Below are 15341 nucleotides of genomic sequence, written 5' to 3'. Positions count from 1 at the left end.
TTGACTATCCTGTTGTACATAATATTTATTATAAATTACTATAATTGCACATTGCACATTTGAACGAGGATGTAACGTTAAGATTTTTAATTCCTCATGTATATGAAGGATGTAAGTAGTAAAGTCAATTCAGTGCAATTCAGTGATTTGGATGATGGAAATGATGGCTTTGTGGCCAAGTTTGCAGACGATACGAGGATAGGTGGAGGGGGCAGGTAGTGTTGAGGAAGCAGGGAAGCTGCCAAAGGTCTTAGATAGATTAAGAGAATGGGCAAAGAAGTGGCAATGGAATAGCGTCAGGAAGTGTATGGTCATGCACTTTGGTAGAAGGAACAAGAGCATAGGCTATTTTCTAAATGGGCAGAAAGTTAAAAAATCCAAGGTGCAAAGGGACTTGAAAGTCCTTGCGCAGGATTCCCCGAAGGTTTACTTGCAGCTGAGTTGGTGGTGAGGAAGGTAAGTGCAATACTAACATCCATTTTGAGAGGGCTAGAATATAAGAGCAAGAATGTAATGCTGAGGTTTTATAAGGTATTGGTGACGAAAATGATTCTGGGAATAAAAGGCTTATTGCTTGAGGTCTCATTGATGGCTCTGGGCCCGTATTCATTGGAGTTTAGAAGAATGAGGGGGGAATCTCATTGAAACCTATCGAATGTTGAAAGCCCTAGATCAGGTGGATGTGGAGAGGATGTTTCCCATAGTGGGGGAATCTAGGATCAAAGGGCACAGCCTCGGAATAGAGTTGAGGAAGTATTTCTTTAGCCAAAGGGTGGTGAATCTGTGGAACTCATTGGCACATGTGGCTTTTGAGGTCAAGTAATTGAGTCTATTTAAGCCAGAGGTTTATAGGTTCATGAAAGGTTACGGGGAGAAAGCAGGAGAATGGGTTAAGAGGGAAAGTAGTTCAACCATAATGAAATGGTGGAGCAGTATTATAATTCATCTCCTCTTGTCTTTCAATTTTTGTTTCTTAAGGTGATTATTAATGATAATGATTTTCTCTTTGAGCCTAGTCTACAAATGTCACAGATTATTCCTGTGTGGGATATCAAAGGGAAAGACTATGTCATCCTTGTCCAAAGCCCCTTCCATAAAATTTCGAGAGGTTACCAAAAACTGAAAACCTGATTGTTTTTATTTTGTATATTTTCTTTTAATTTGGAGACACTGAAATTAATTGGCTTGCTTTGGGCTCCATCAGAGATCAACTAACATAATGTGGAGATGAGCATAGTAACAAATTCTGGCCACTTAAACCAATTCATCATACATTGTGCCACACCAAGTTATTTTTTATCATTCAGTTTACGTGGATTTTCTTAAATGATTATGGGATAACACTCACCAATAAGTTTATTTGACAGCATCTGCCATCTGTCATGTACCTGGCCCTGACACACCTAAAAAAATCAAGAACACGGGTCAGATTGCTGTTTCTGGATTTCATTTTGGCATCCAACACTATTGTCCCACAGACCTTGGTGAACAAACTCCTCCTCCTCAGTCTAAATACACTGCGGAGCAGTTTTGAGCTCCTGGGAGTGCACCTGGCACAACCTCTCCTCGTCCCAGAACACATCCTACACAATCACGAAAGCTCACCAATGCCTCTACTTCTTGAGGAGGCTGAAGTGAGCTGGACTATACCCACGTATACTCATAAACCACAGTGGAGAGCATCCCACAGTGCTGCAGCACTGCATGATAAGGAAACTGCACTGTGGTAGATAGGAAGGCTTTACAACAGGTAGTCGAAACTGCCCAACGCATTACTGGCGCCAGCCTACTGCCCCTCCTCCCTCACGTATACAGAAAAGCCCAGTAATATCATTAAGGATCCCCCCCACCCTGCTCATGGTTACTCATGGACTGTTTGTACGTAGCATCCTTGCCAGAACCACCAAACTCAATAGTTATTTTTCCTGAGCAGTAAGGCTGATCAGCATCTTCCATCCACTAATCCACCACTACTACTGTATCATTTCCTGTCAAAGTTATGTACAGACGTTCCTGTACCTAGCGTCAATTTTTATACATAGAATCAATCTAAGTACAATAAGCTACTGTAATCAAAATAAGTTATCTGCTGTATTTATATTTAATTATGTTTTTTTTTGCGCTGCATTGGATCTGGTGTAAGAATTATTTCGTTCTCCTTTATACTTGCATACTGAAAATGACATTAAAAAATCTTAAAGCTTGAATCTTGATAAAAAAAATTAAGTGACTCTTTTCCTAATCTTTGCAAAATATTTTACAGATCTGCAAAAGATGAATTTGGCTCTGTCATTGGAAAATGTATAGGTAACACACTTGTAACTTTTGATTAATTATTGTGCTTAAAGACTGCAGCTAAAGGGGTGGTGGATGCTGAGATTTACTTGTTTGCTGAACCTGGGTTTGTGGTAACCAATATTTACTTTAAAACAGGTCAGCTTCTGGCTATCCTCCCAAATCTTATCTTTCTGTAGCATAGTTGCCATATGAAAATCACCTTTATGGCATCTTACATTTTTAATTGGGGGGGGAAGCACACCTCATTGCATACCATCTGGTCAAATAATCTGCACTGGCTGTGTTAAAGCTGGAATTTCTTTCATTGAATTTGATAATCTTCAATATGTCAAATACTTAGAGCGGACAGACATCCACTTGATAAATATTTGAAAGAGAAACATAATGTTGGCAGAGATGGGTGGGCATGGGATATAGTTGGAGGGGCTGGTGGGTGGGAGAATAGCTTGTTTATATGTTTAAATATCAATTTGTACCATAATCTGAAATACTTTTTCTCAACTCCTAGATATTAGTCCTGAGTGTTATTTTGTTGGCTGTGAAGAATGTCACCACCTGTGCTTTTAACGATTTCAATGCTGTATATTCTTTGAATTATGTAATAACCTGAGCATGGTGTTAGCCATCTGCTTGGATGATAACATTGAACAAATTAACTACTGCAAGCTGGACTTGGATAATTGCCATCTTTGATAATGAGTCCTGCAGTTATTTTCGTGAAGTAGACAGAGAGATATTAGCTTAATCAGTGTAGAGTTACTGTTTGTGGATCTGTTTCAAGAAGATGCCACCACTATAGAAATGATCCAGTTAATAATGATTTATTTTTACAGCAGTTATTTAGGAGTGCACTTTATTTTAAAAAAACAGCTTTTATTTTCATAGCATACAACTTTGAAGTACTTAATAATGAACCTTTATTACAAAAGTTGAGAAGTTAATTACTTGTTTTTATTTCTAGTTCCAAAGGATCCTTACCCTCAGTGGCGTCGTGTGGCATGGAGTCACGATTGTACATTGCTGGCTTATGCTGAGAGCTCGGGCACAGTGAGGGTGTTTGACTTGATGGGCAGTGAACTCTTCGTAATTTCACCGGTACTACTGATGTTTATCTTCTAATGTGATGACATAAAGTGGTATTTGAAAACATCATTTTCCCAGCTATGCGCTTTTTTTAATATCAGAGGCATACTTCTGTTGATGAAGATATTAAAAAGATAGGTTTCTCTGAACAAAAAGTGTAATTTACAATATTTTCAGAAAGAAGTAAAGATACTGTTATCAATTTTATGGTTATATTTGGATAATAGCAAATAATAACTTAGTAGAGGCAAATTCAATGTATTTGTACTGTACTGCAAGGCAAGGTGGAACATCGGGCAGGCATTTCGAGTTTGTGCCTCATCTCTGTGACCATAAGTTTACTTTGGATTCTGTGCTTTGCTGCCATGTCCCAAAAATATATGAGTTGGAACCTTGGGGAGTTGACAATTATGTGGGGGAGAATTAGAGTAAGTGAATGCATGACTGACTTTAGTTCATTTTACCACTTGGGAGGGTAGTTCACCCAGAATGTTATGGTGTAAGCCAAGTATAGCATTTTAAGGAAATAGCCATAAAATTGAGGGAAAGTGAAAACAGTGGTTGGAAAAACTGCAGTGTATTGGAAACTTTGTTCAACAAGCTGGAGGAACTCAGCAGGTCAGACAGCATCCGTGGAAATGAGCAGTCAATGTTTCGGGCCGAGACCCTTCGTCAGGACATCTGACGATGTGTCCTGACGAAGGGCCTCAGCCCAAAACATTGACTGCTCATTTCCACGGATGCTGTCCGACCTGCTTAGTTCCTCCAGCTTATTGTATGTGTTGCTTTGACCCCAGCATCTGAAGTGTATTTTGTGTTTGAAAACTTTGTTTCTTGTTAAACCTATAAATTTTGTGGGGAGAGTGTGACTGTTTCAACTGCAACTGGGATGTTTTCTCTGTTTTAATGAAATAAGTAGCCTACAACTGACCTATTTTTCAAATGATTTTAAGTCTACTAGCTTTGCAGGCGACCTCAGTCATGCTGTGGCAGGGTTGATCTTCCTGGAGTCCACTGATTCTGCTCAATACTCAGCAGAACTTCTGGTAGTCAACTATCGTGGTCAGCTGAAGAGCTATTTGGTCAGGTAAAGTCTTGACATTTGACATTAATCTGCACCCTATTTTGCTGCACAACATTCTAATCTGAATTTGACTCCATCTACACCAATCAATTGAAACCATTAATTGTCTAAATTTTATGTTCATAGAAATAATTTCCACTTCCAAAAACAAATTGTTGTGATGGCAGGTACACACATTTATAATTGGTGTCCAAATCCAATACATCTATAAAGTTCTTCATAAACTAAGTTAGGTCCTTTCTGGGTTAAGTCAAAAATCAACTCTTTTAGTTATACAGCAAACACGAGGAAATCTGTAGATGCTGGAAATTCAAACAACAACACACACAAAATGCTGGTGGAACACAGCAGGCCAGGCAGCATCTATAGGGAGAAGCACTGTCGACGTTTCGGGCCGAGACCCTTCGTCAGGACTAACTGAAAGGAAAGATAGTAAGAGATTTGAAAGTAGTTGGGGGGGGGGAGGGGAAAATGCGAAATGATAGGAGAAGTCCGGAGGGGGTGGGATGAAGCTAAGAGCTGGAAAGATGATTGGCGAAAGTGATACAGCGCTGGAGAAGAGAAAGAATCATGGGACGGGAGGCCTCGGGAGAAAGAAGGGAGGGGGGGAAGCACCAGAGGGAGATGGAGAACAGGCAAACAACTAAATATGTCAGGGATGGGGTAAGAAGGGGAGGAGGGGCATTAACGGAAGTTAGAGAAGTCAGTGTTCATGCCATCAGGTTGGAGGCTACCCAGCCGGTATATAAGGTGTTGTTCCTCCAACCTGAGTGTGGCTTCATCTTGACAGTAGAGGAGGCCATGGATAGACATATCAGCATGGGAATGGGACGTGGAATTAAAATGTGTAGCCACTGGGAGATCCTGCTTTCTGTGGCGGACCGAGCGTAGGTGAAATGGTCTCCCAGTCTGCGTCGGGTCTCACCAATATATAAAAGGCCACACCAGGAGCACCGGACGCAGTATACCACACCAACCGACTCACAGGTGAAGTGTTGCCTCATCTGGAAGCTGGTGTGGTATACTGTGTCCGGTGTATTAATCACCTTTCCAGCTCTTAGCTTCATCCCACCCCCTCCGGTCTTCTCCTATCATTTCACATTTTCCCCTCCCCCCACTACTTTCAAATCTCTTACTATCTTTCTTCTCGGTTAGTCCTGACGAAAGGTCTCGGCCCGAAACGTCGACAGTGCTTCTCCCTATAGATGCTGCCTGGCCTGTTGTGTTCCACCAGCATTTTGTGTGTGTTGTTCTTTTAGTTATACGTTTTGGCATTGAGCAATCTGCAGATTAGAAACTGAAAGTAACTGGAGTATTTATTTATTTTCAGTATTTGCCCAGAACCATCAACTCTATCTGCTTCTGCCCTATCAAGCTGCGTAAAGATTTCACATATTTCAATAGGATTTGATTTTTTTTAAAGTCCAGGGACAATAGGGCTAGTCTGTTTTGTTTCTGCTCATTCAACAAACGTGGTATTATTTGTTGAATATCACCCTGGTGAACCTTTACTCCTAGCTCAATTTTATCCTTTCTTCGACCTGTCCTCTATATTCCAGGTGCAGACTCAACAAGGCCTATATAAATATTGCAAGATATGTTGTTACACTCAAATTGTCTTGCAGTAAAGATCAGCACACTATTTAGCTTGCTGTACTGCATGTTAACTTTCTGTTGTTCATGCAGAAAGACACAGTTTCTTTGAACACCAGCATCTTTCAACTTTTCAGCATTTGAATTTTGCCTATTGTTTTTTTTTGCTGAAGTTGACGATTTATTTTGGTGATAAAGTGTGGAGTAGGCCCTTCCACCCCTTTGAGCCGCGCCGCCCTGGCAGCCCTGATTTAATCCAAACCTCATAACAGAATAATTTACAATGACAAATTAACCTACCACTACCAACACCTGGGGAAAACCCATGCAGTCCACAGGGAGGATGCTCAGAGACTTCTTACTGAAGGCACCAGAACTGAACAACAAACTCTGATGCTATGAAATATCATATGTTACCATATGAAATTCTATCTAGCACGTTTCTTTTCTCTCTATTAGCAAATCCCTCAGTCCTCACCAATATATTATCACCAGTATTATGCACTTCAATAGAAACTTGAATATCATGGGTTTCATTGCAAAACCAGTCCATGAGTATTGTGGTCCATTGAATTTGTTAAATACAGCACTTTTATAAATGCAAGCTGTTGCTGTTTTTTAAGCATAAAATTGAACCAGCAATCCATTATGCTTGTTGTCTCCTTTGATAGGAATCTATACGTAAATAAGTAACCATGCTTCAGAACTTTAGGTGTGTTTTAAAACCAAAGCTTTCTGACATTGGTGTAGTTAAACCTGGTATGTAATTTGGGCACTGATTTCCATATTTATCTCTAAATGTGTAAAGCTAGAAGTTGTTATCTGATTTCTTCCTTGATGACCATATTTGTTTACAGATGCTACTTTTATTCTTGCTTTAAAATTAATGCAAATGTTTTGAAACTTCTCCAAAACCTTAAACTCTTGGGTCTTTATTTCCCTCTGTCCAGTGTTGGAACCAATCAAACTTTCCAAGAAAAACACAGCTTCAACTTTAACAACTATTATTCTCATGGTGTAATTACAGTGATCTACCATTCTGGTCACAGGTAAACATTTTTAAAATTCATAATTGTAAATGTATCCTTACAAATTAAAAAGCCCTGAAAAATCTTAATTCATTTTAAGCAAATGGTATGCCTTTTTCATGTGTACTTGACGTACAGATAAGCTAGAAGCAACCTTAACATGATGGATCCCAAACACTCCAATACATTACAAAGCAAATTTTGGGGGGGGTTTAACATATTACTTCCAGAAAATTGAATCACATTTCAAGCAATTTTTGAATCACAAGTTTGATGCCATATCACGGATAAATTAGATTTTTGTCTTGTGTAGCCACCTTAAGTGAAGGCAATGTTAGCATTCAATTCAAGAGAACTAGAATATAAAAGCAGGAATGTAACACTGAGGCTTTATACAGCATTTGTCAGAGCGTACTTGGAGTACTGTGAGCAGTTTTGGACCCCTTATCTAAGAAAGGATGTGCTGCCATTAGAGTGAGTCCAAAGGAGGTTCACAAGAATGATTCCAGGAGTAAAAGGGTTAATGTTTGAGGAGCATTTGATGGCTCTGGGCCTCAACTCATTGGAGATCAGAAGAAAGAAGAGGAGTCACATTGAAATCTATTGAATATTGAAAGGCCTAGATAGAATGAATGTGGAGAAGGTTTTAATGATAGTGGGGGAGTCTAGGACCAGATGACACCACCTCAGAATATTAGGACATCCATTTAGAATAGAGATGAGGAGGAATTTCTTCATCCAGAGAGTGCCGAATGTGTGGAATTCATTGCCACAGATGGCTGTGGAGGCCAAGTGTTACGAACCCCGTAACTAGGTCACTTACCAGCAAAGATAGAGAGGTCCGTTGAAGTCTGATGGTACTATTTTTAACAGTATTTATTGGTAAAAATACACAAAAATAATATCAATGCAAACACACAGATAATATACGTTGTCAATACTAACTCTAAAAGTGCGGGTATAATAATAATCAATAAGAAATAAGCTCTATCGTTGTCTAGGGGATAATGTATTGTCCGATGGAAATATAAAAAGTCATTTAGTTCATGCAGGCTGCAGCCTTTGGTTGGATTCAAGAGACAGATTTTTAGAACTTGCCAGCTTTTCCTTTTTATGATGTCGATCCTTCGAAATTTCGTTGGTGGTGGTCTCTTCTTTAGCTAAGCTGTCTTCCGTGGTAAGGCCCACCAATTCCGAGGCAAATGGAAAAGGACGCACGCGGGCCCCTCACCAGCTGTCGCTATTAAACGCTGTCACGGGATTTCTAGCGTTTCTCCTGGTGCGTCTAAAGGGGTTGTTCCCCAGACTCTCTTTTATCCTTACTCACGGGGTCTCAGATGTCAGTCAGGTTGGGATGATGCAATCCCTGAACCAGCCCATTCTATTCATTCCCTGAGGACTTCAATGAATAGTACAGTACTCAATACACAATTCCGTCTCCAAGAGACAATGGCCGGTATCCGAGGCTTTGTCTCGCTGAGGGCAGGACACACATTCCAAACCCTTGAGGATTCTCTCTCTCATTTCCTGGGTCCCCAGACCTGAATTAATAGTGATCTTGTGATTCTCAAAAAGGAGGGGGCTCCTTTGTACCCTTCGGTCCCTCAGAGTTGTGACACATTCGTAACACAAGTCATTGGTTATATTTAAAACGGAGGTTGAATAGTTCCTGATTAATCAGGGTGTCAATGGTTACAGGGAGAAGGCAGACGAATGGGGTTGAGAAGTAAGATAAATCAGCCATGATGGAATGGTGGAGCAGACTCAATGGTCTGAAAGGTTTAATTGTGCTGCTATGTCTTATATGGGTGAATGATATACAAATTCACCATGAATGTTGATTGGTGTTTGCCTTTAGTCAAGTATAATTGTTTGCACATGGTTTAGTCTGTAGCACTTTTTGTTCTGTGTTAATGTTATTTTTTCCTTTGTACTACTACAATGCACGATGTAATGAAATCACCTGTATGGATGGCATACAAAACAAAGTTTTTCACTGTACCTCTGTCCATATGACAACAGTAAACCAATTTACCAGTTTTTCCGGTTTCCATTTTTTATGTCCATAGGAAAAACAGCTATTCAGATAAATTTGCACACTTTGTGATTTCATTTGATGCATTTTAATATCATGTGAACTTAGTAAGTTAACAGCTTGCTCTGCCGGTTCAGAGAATCTAAATTCCTATAGAGTATAATGCCAGAAAGTTGAAGCATCAAAGTTGAATTTATCTCCTGCATTCAAATATTTCAACTGTAACTTCCATGACAGCAGGGGAGGAGAGGAATTGAAGGTAGTGGAAGAACTTTGAATTAAATTGTTCCAAAGAATTGAAATTAGAAGCTCCATTTGGGTGTTTTACGATCCAGCGGATAAGAATTTTAACAATCTTCAGTAGTCAACAAAACATTAGTTTGTTTTTCCCTGTGTGATCTTAGTTTGGGGAGAAAAAAGTACCCTTGTAATATAATATAATAAATGATTAATTTATAATGTCTATTAGCAAATGTGAATTTATGTCTGAAAATGAAATTTGCTATTTGATACTGCATTTACTTTACCAACCTTTAACATTATCTATTTTGCTAGCTCAATCATGCGTTCTTAATGTATGATGCTTTAATCTTCTATTTACTCTAATCAATGTATAATTTATAACAATGCAGACTATTGTTAGTTGGGGGCTATGAAACCAATGAAGGAGGACTCTCAAAAGCCACCAGTTATGGAATAACTTCCTGGCGGGTTCTTTCTGGTGCACCTTACTATAAACAAGTCACCAACTATGAAGAGGATGTTGGTGCTGTAAGTGAAAGAATGTCTTTTTTATCATCTATTTTTGTTTGCTTATTAATTATATGTGAAATAGTTGAATTTCATATCAGAATTAAGAGAGTATTGCAGTTAAATTCCTGTGAATTTAATACACCGTATTTGAGCTGTTGATTTTTTTTGCATGATTCTTGCACATGAATTTTTTTTGTATTTATGTAGTTCAGAATCTCTTTGAAACATTCCAAATTCCATTTTGAAGTATTCTTCATACATAAAAACAATATTACTATGTGGGAATACAGAGGGATTTTCATTCCTCTCCACCCTTCAGTGGTTCGTGCATCTGCAGTTAATGCTGAAATTGTGTGATTGCAGTCCAATTTTAATCTTGTTCCTTTAAGATTCACTGCAGAAATACCTTGGTATGGGATACATTATTCACAAATATGCACCATCTTGAGGATCAAGTATTTGCTCAGTAACAACTGTAACAATGAAATATTCCAGATTTTTAAAAATAATAATTTTCGTCTGACTATTCTCCAGTGATTATTTTTCCAAGGAGCATTTTCCTTGTTGGAGGTCTTAAGGTCAAAAAAGCTTTTGCGCCTTATACATCTTAGTGGTAACAAGCCCTCTCACAAAGACAATTTCAGAGCTAGTTTGACATGTCAAATTAAGCACTCAAAGTTTCAAAATACTTTTGAGAGTTTCAATATGATTAATAACTTAGTTAATGTTAAAAATTCAAGAAAAAGTATCAAGAGGTCTGAACACACTACAAAATACAGTACTGTACAAAAGTCTTGGAGGTGTGTGTGTATATGTAAATATATTCCAAACACTTGGTTTATTCATTACAGAATGTCCCAGTACTCCCTGCTCCATCCCTTCTCCCTTCCTCTTTTCCCAACCATGATTCCTCTCCACCTCCACCTCCCTCCCCACCTCCAGAGACCTCTCTCAGAATCAGGTTTGCCATCACTCACCTTTGTCATGAAACTTGTTCTTGTTTACGGCAGCAGGACGGTGCAGTACATAAAATTACTGCAGTACTGTGCAAAAGTCTTAGGCACCCTAGCTATATATATGTGCTGTAAACTTTTGCACAGTACTGTATGTATAGTAGATTCTGGTTAATTGGGACACATCAGGACTGGTACACTTTGGCTCAATTAAGCAGTTGCCAATTAGCCGAAGTTTCATGGAAATAGTTTAAAAAGGTATAAAAAAGACAAAATGCCATCTGATTAAGAAATTATGTATTTACGGTAAATAAAATACAGAATAAATTAGAATACTACCAGTAATACTGCAGCACGTTGCAAATATGTATTAGTTCCTTATAGTTGTTGATAGAAGAATTCATTCAGTTTACGTTGCCGTGTTCTTTTGATTGACTGTAAATTGATAAAATCATCACAGACACAGTGCAGATGGTGGACTGCTTTCATCGGCTTTTTGCATGAAGTAATGTTGTAATCTAACAATAACTTTCCAGATGATGATGAGTGGTGCTGGGCAGATGGCCTTTAATTTGGTCCAGAAGGGTAATCTTTTTCAGCTTGTGTCAAATATTTTTCTGGCATTTTGGCAAAGGTATGAATATTACTTTTAAGTCAAAATAAAAACAGGATATTAAAAGATCACAGCCTTTGGAATTGGCGAATGCTGGCCGAAATGAATAACATGAGCACATGCAACTGATGCTATCTAAAAAACTGTTCGCCCTAAGGATGGTTTAGTGTCTAACTGCCACACAGCATGCATACAATTGGCGCTAGTTAGAAACTGTTCAGCCACAGTCTCCTGTCCCAGTTAAATAGCATTGTGTCCCAAATAAGTGGCTGTCCCGATTAACCAGAATTCACTGTATTTTAAAGCAAGCTAAAGTAGCAAACCATTAGGGATTAAAAAAAAATTAAATGTTTGTAAGAATTAATGAAGTATCTAAACTTTTAAACTTAATAAACTGAGGCTTTTATTGTTGGTTCCTTACATTTCTTTTCAGGTTTGGTGTTGGGTTATTCATTTTACCTAAAACATAGGTGTAGGACATGTACCCTGTTTCCTCGTCACGCTGCACTCCATGCATGTCTATTGAAGTTCTAAAGTTATTGTCCGAAATGCCTCATTATAAAAGAATTCTTTACTGCAAAGCTTGTTTTCAAAATTCCTGTATTAGTAAATCATGTTTATTAAACTTTCAACTAACATCCATCTTGTTCTTTGCTGTCAGTCACAAAGAAGCTTATTACGGATGCTTAGTGTTCGACCCTTCTGGCGACGGCAGCCAGAGCAGGTAAGATTTACGTGAAAAAAATGATGGTTTGGATTGCTGAGTCAAAGGAATTTTGGTTGCTTATAGCTCTCATTTGGGAAAGATTTTAATGTAGCAATTAATGCTATTTTACAAAATTAAAAATTTATCCTTTAACTGCATAAAAGGATAACTACCATTCTCAATTTTCTTTCTGCTTCCTATTTTTCCAGGATCCTGCTCTCTCCCCACCCTTCTGTGTGTATGTCTGCATTCGTACACATTTGTGCAGTGGAATTCATTTCATTCCATTTAACCTTCCTCTTTTGTTCTGCTCCTCAGACTTGCTGCACTATATTTTTTTATTCTATTAGATTTACGTTTGAATCTATTATCAGCCAAAATAATGTATTGTGCTGGCTCTGTATATCAAGTTGAAAGGACCTCTGCACAAAAACTTGTCTTATCTGGAGTTGGTCATCAGAAAAAACGAAACAGCAAAAAAAAATTGATGACAATTATGCATTTTGTATTGTGATTACAAATTTTTTACTTTAAAGATTTAGAATTAACCACTAGACATTGGAACAGAATTAGGCCATTGAGTCCATCAAATTTGCTCTGTCATTCCGTCATGGCTGATTTATTACCCTTCTCAACCCAATTCTGCTGTCTTCTCTCTGTGACCTTTGATACCTTGACTAATCAGGACACTATCAACCCCCCCACTTTAAGTATACCCAATGACTTGGCCTCCACAACCACCTGTGGCATTGAATTCCACAGATTCATCACTCTCTGGCTAACGAAATTTCTCTTCCACCTTTGTTCTAAATGGATGACCCTCTATTCTGAGGCTGTAGTCCTAGAGTCCCCCACTATCAGAAACGGTCCCTCCACATCTATTCTATCTCAGCCATTCAACAGGTTCCAGTGAGACCCCCCTTCATTCTTCTTATCTCCAGAGAGTACAGGCCCAGAGACATCAAATGCCTCTCGTACATTAACCCCAAAAATCGGTTTTACTGCACTCCTTAAAATATAACACATAAAACTTAGGCATTCTAAGCGATGAATGTAATCATTATTTTCATATCTGTTAATTGGCCATAACTATTTGGACTGGTCTCCCTGCTCAGAATTGTAAACCTTAATATTGCAAAGCCTGGCCTGAAGCACCCCAGATTTGAGAGCTGAAGTTTGAATTGAAGTGGAACCTCCATTATCTTAATGAAGCATGCCAGCTCCTGCAGAACCCTGAGAACATTAGCATCTTTCTGACTGTCACTGTTAAGGTTCATTTAATAGTGATGACATTTTTTGAATTGTAAAGAAAAAAGTAAATTTCTGAAAGGATACACAAAAATATCAAATCAAATTTAAATCACTATGCTGAAGAATCTTAATGCTCAGTTCTGTAATTGCAACCAATAGTGCAATTAGCTGGCAAATGATTATTTTGAATCTGTCAGTCAGTCCAGCAGCAATGCACACAAAATACTAGAGGAACTCAGCAGGTTAGGCAGCATCAATGGAGGAAAATGAACAGTTGGCATTCTGTACCTAGACCCTTCATCAGGACTAGAAAGGAAGAAAGCCAGAATAAGCAGGTCGGTGTGTGGGGAGGAGCAGGAGCAGAGGTGGGATGAAAGGGAATGATGTGAGAAGCTAGGAGGTGATGGTTAGAATAGATAAAGGGCTGAAGAAGAAGAAATCTGACAGGGAAAGAGCAGAGGCGTGAGGGAAATGGTTACTGGAAGTTAGAGAAATTGATGTTCATGCTTTCAGATTGGAGACTACTTAGATGGAATATGCGGTGCTGCTCCTTCAACCTGGGTCTGGCTTCATTTTAGCAGTAGAGGAGACTATGTCCCTGTCCCTGACTCCATTTTTTTATTCTGGCTTTGCTCTCTTTGCAGTCCTGATGAAGGGGGTCTGTCCAAAATATCGACTCTTCATTTTCCTCCATTGATGCTGCCTGACCTGCTGAGTTCCAACAGTATTTTGTTAGTGTGCTCAGGATTTTCAGCATCTTCAGAATCTCTTGGAGTCAGTCCAGTTCTTCAGTTTGTCATTCATCCTTATCTGTTGGATAGGCTATTTTGTCTTGAGGTTAGTGCATGCGAGCAATTGTTTTCAGGCTATTCTTTGGCTGTTATCACTCCTGGAGGTCAGGTCTGCCAATGGACTACAGCTGCGGTATCAAACCCTGCAGTATATTAATCTCCCCTTAGTTACACAATGAACAATCATCAAGGCATTACATGTCTTGCCACATATACACTTGGCTTACAGCAAAGTACGGTGGGGTTATACAGGTTCCATTTTGTCACATTACATGATTAAATACATAAAAAGCTCAGAGTTTTGAATATATTTCCACACGTGTGTCCATAATTTGGAGAGTGCTTTACAGACTACCTACCAATTTCATAACAGCAATTATTTTAGAATACAGTAACAAATCTGAGATCAAAATGTGCATTGATCCATTAAACTTACTATAAAATTATCAACAAAAAATTATTTTTTAAGAAATAAAACTTTTAAAAAATTCTATTTGTAGTATAACTGTGCTGCTGATCTGCATTAAAGAGAAGCAGTTCCTGTAGATTTCAGTGACATTCAATTAAATGAAAAAAAACTCCAGATTGTAGGCATCTTGCTTGTTCAGAATTTGCTTCAAAGGACTTGCCATTCAAAAGAGCACCTTGTTGTTGAACATTGCTTTGATCCATTCCAGTGAGAGTGTATAGTTAACTTTGTGACCACTGATCAACTCCAGACAGCAGAACTGGCCTTTCAGAAATGTGAAACCTCTGACCTTGAACAATGTTTGCATTTAATGCTGAATATATAAAAAATGTTAATTCAATAGTTATTTTCAATTCCTTCAGTTGCTTTATCTTGCAACACTTACATTCCTCTGCATTGTGCTCCTGCACAGAGTTTGGGATTTAGAAACATAGAAAACCTACAGCACAATACAGGCCCTTCGGCTCACAAAGCTGTGCCGAACATGTCCCTACATTAGAAATTACTAGGCTTACCCATAGCCCTCTATTTTTCTAAGCTCCATGTACCTATCCAAAAGTCTCTTAAAAGACCCTATCGTATCTGCCTCCACCACCGTTGCCGGCAGCCCATTCCACGCACTTAACAATCTCTGAGTAAAAAACTTACCCCTGATATCTCCTCTGTACCTACTTCCCAGCACCT

The 15341-nt window shown here is 38.7% G+C and overlaps 1 protein-coding gene across 1 annotated transcript in view; it reads left to right on the top strand.

The window, feature by feature from the left end:
* nbas (NBAS subunit of NRZ tethering complex) overlaps positions 1–15341 on the top strand; it is a 305288-nt gene that overhangs the window by 17669 nt on the left and 272278 nt on the right. The window contains exons 6-11 of the mRNA XM_073056940.1: positions 2264–2307; positions 3260–3393; positions 4335–4468; positions 7009–7107; positions 9754–9892; positions 12102–12164. Of these exons, the coding sequence (XP_072913041.1) occupies positions 2264–2307; positions 3260–3393; positions 4335–4468; positions 7009–7107; positions 9754–9892; positions 12102–12164 (613 nt within the window). The remainder of the gene's footprint in view (positions 1–2263; positions 2308–3259; positions 3394–4334; positions 4469–7008; positions 7108–9753; positions 9893–12101; positions 12165–15341) is intronic.

The sequence above is a fragment of the Hemitrygon akajei genome, chromosome 9 (assembly GCF_048418815.1).
Source record: "Hemitrygon akajei chromosome 9, sHemAka1.3, whole genome shotgun sequence".
NCBI lineage: Eukaryota > Metazoa > Chordata > Chondrichthyes > Myliobatiformes > Dasyatidae > Hemitrygon > Hemitrygon akajei.
Note: the sequence above shows the minus strand (reverse complement) of the source record. Positions and strands in the feature narration are given on the sequence as shown.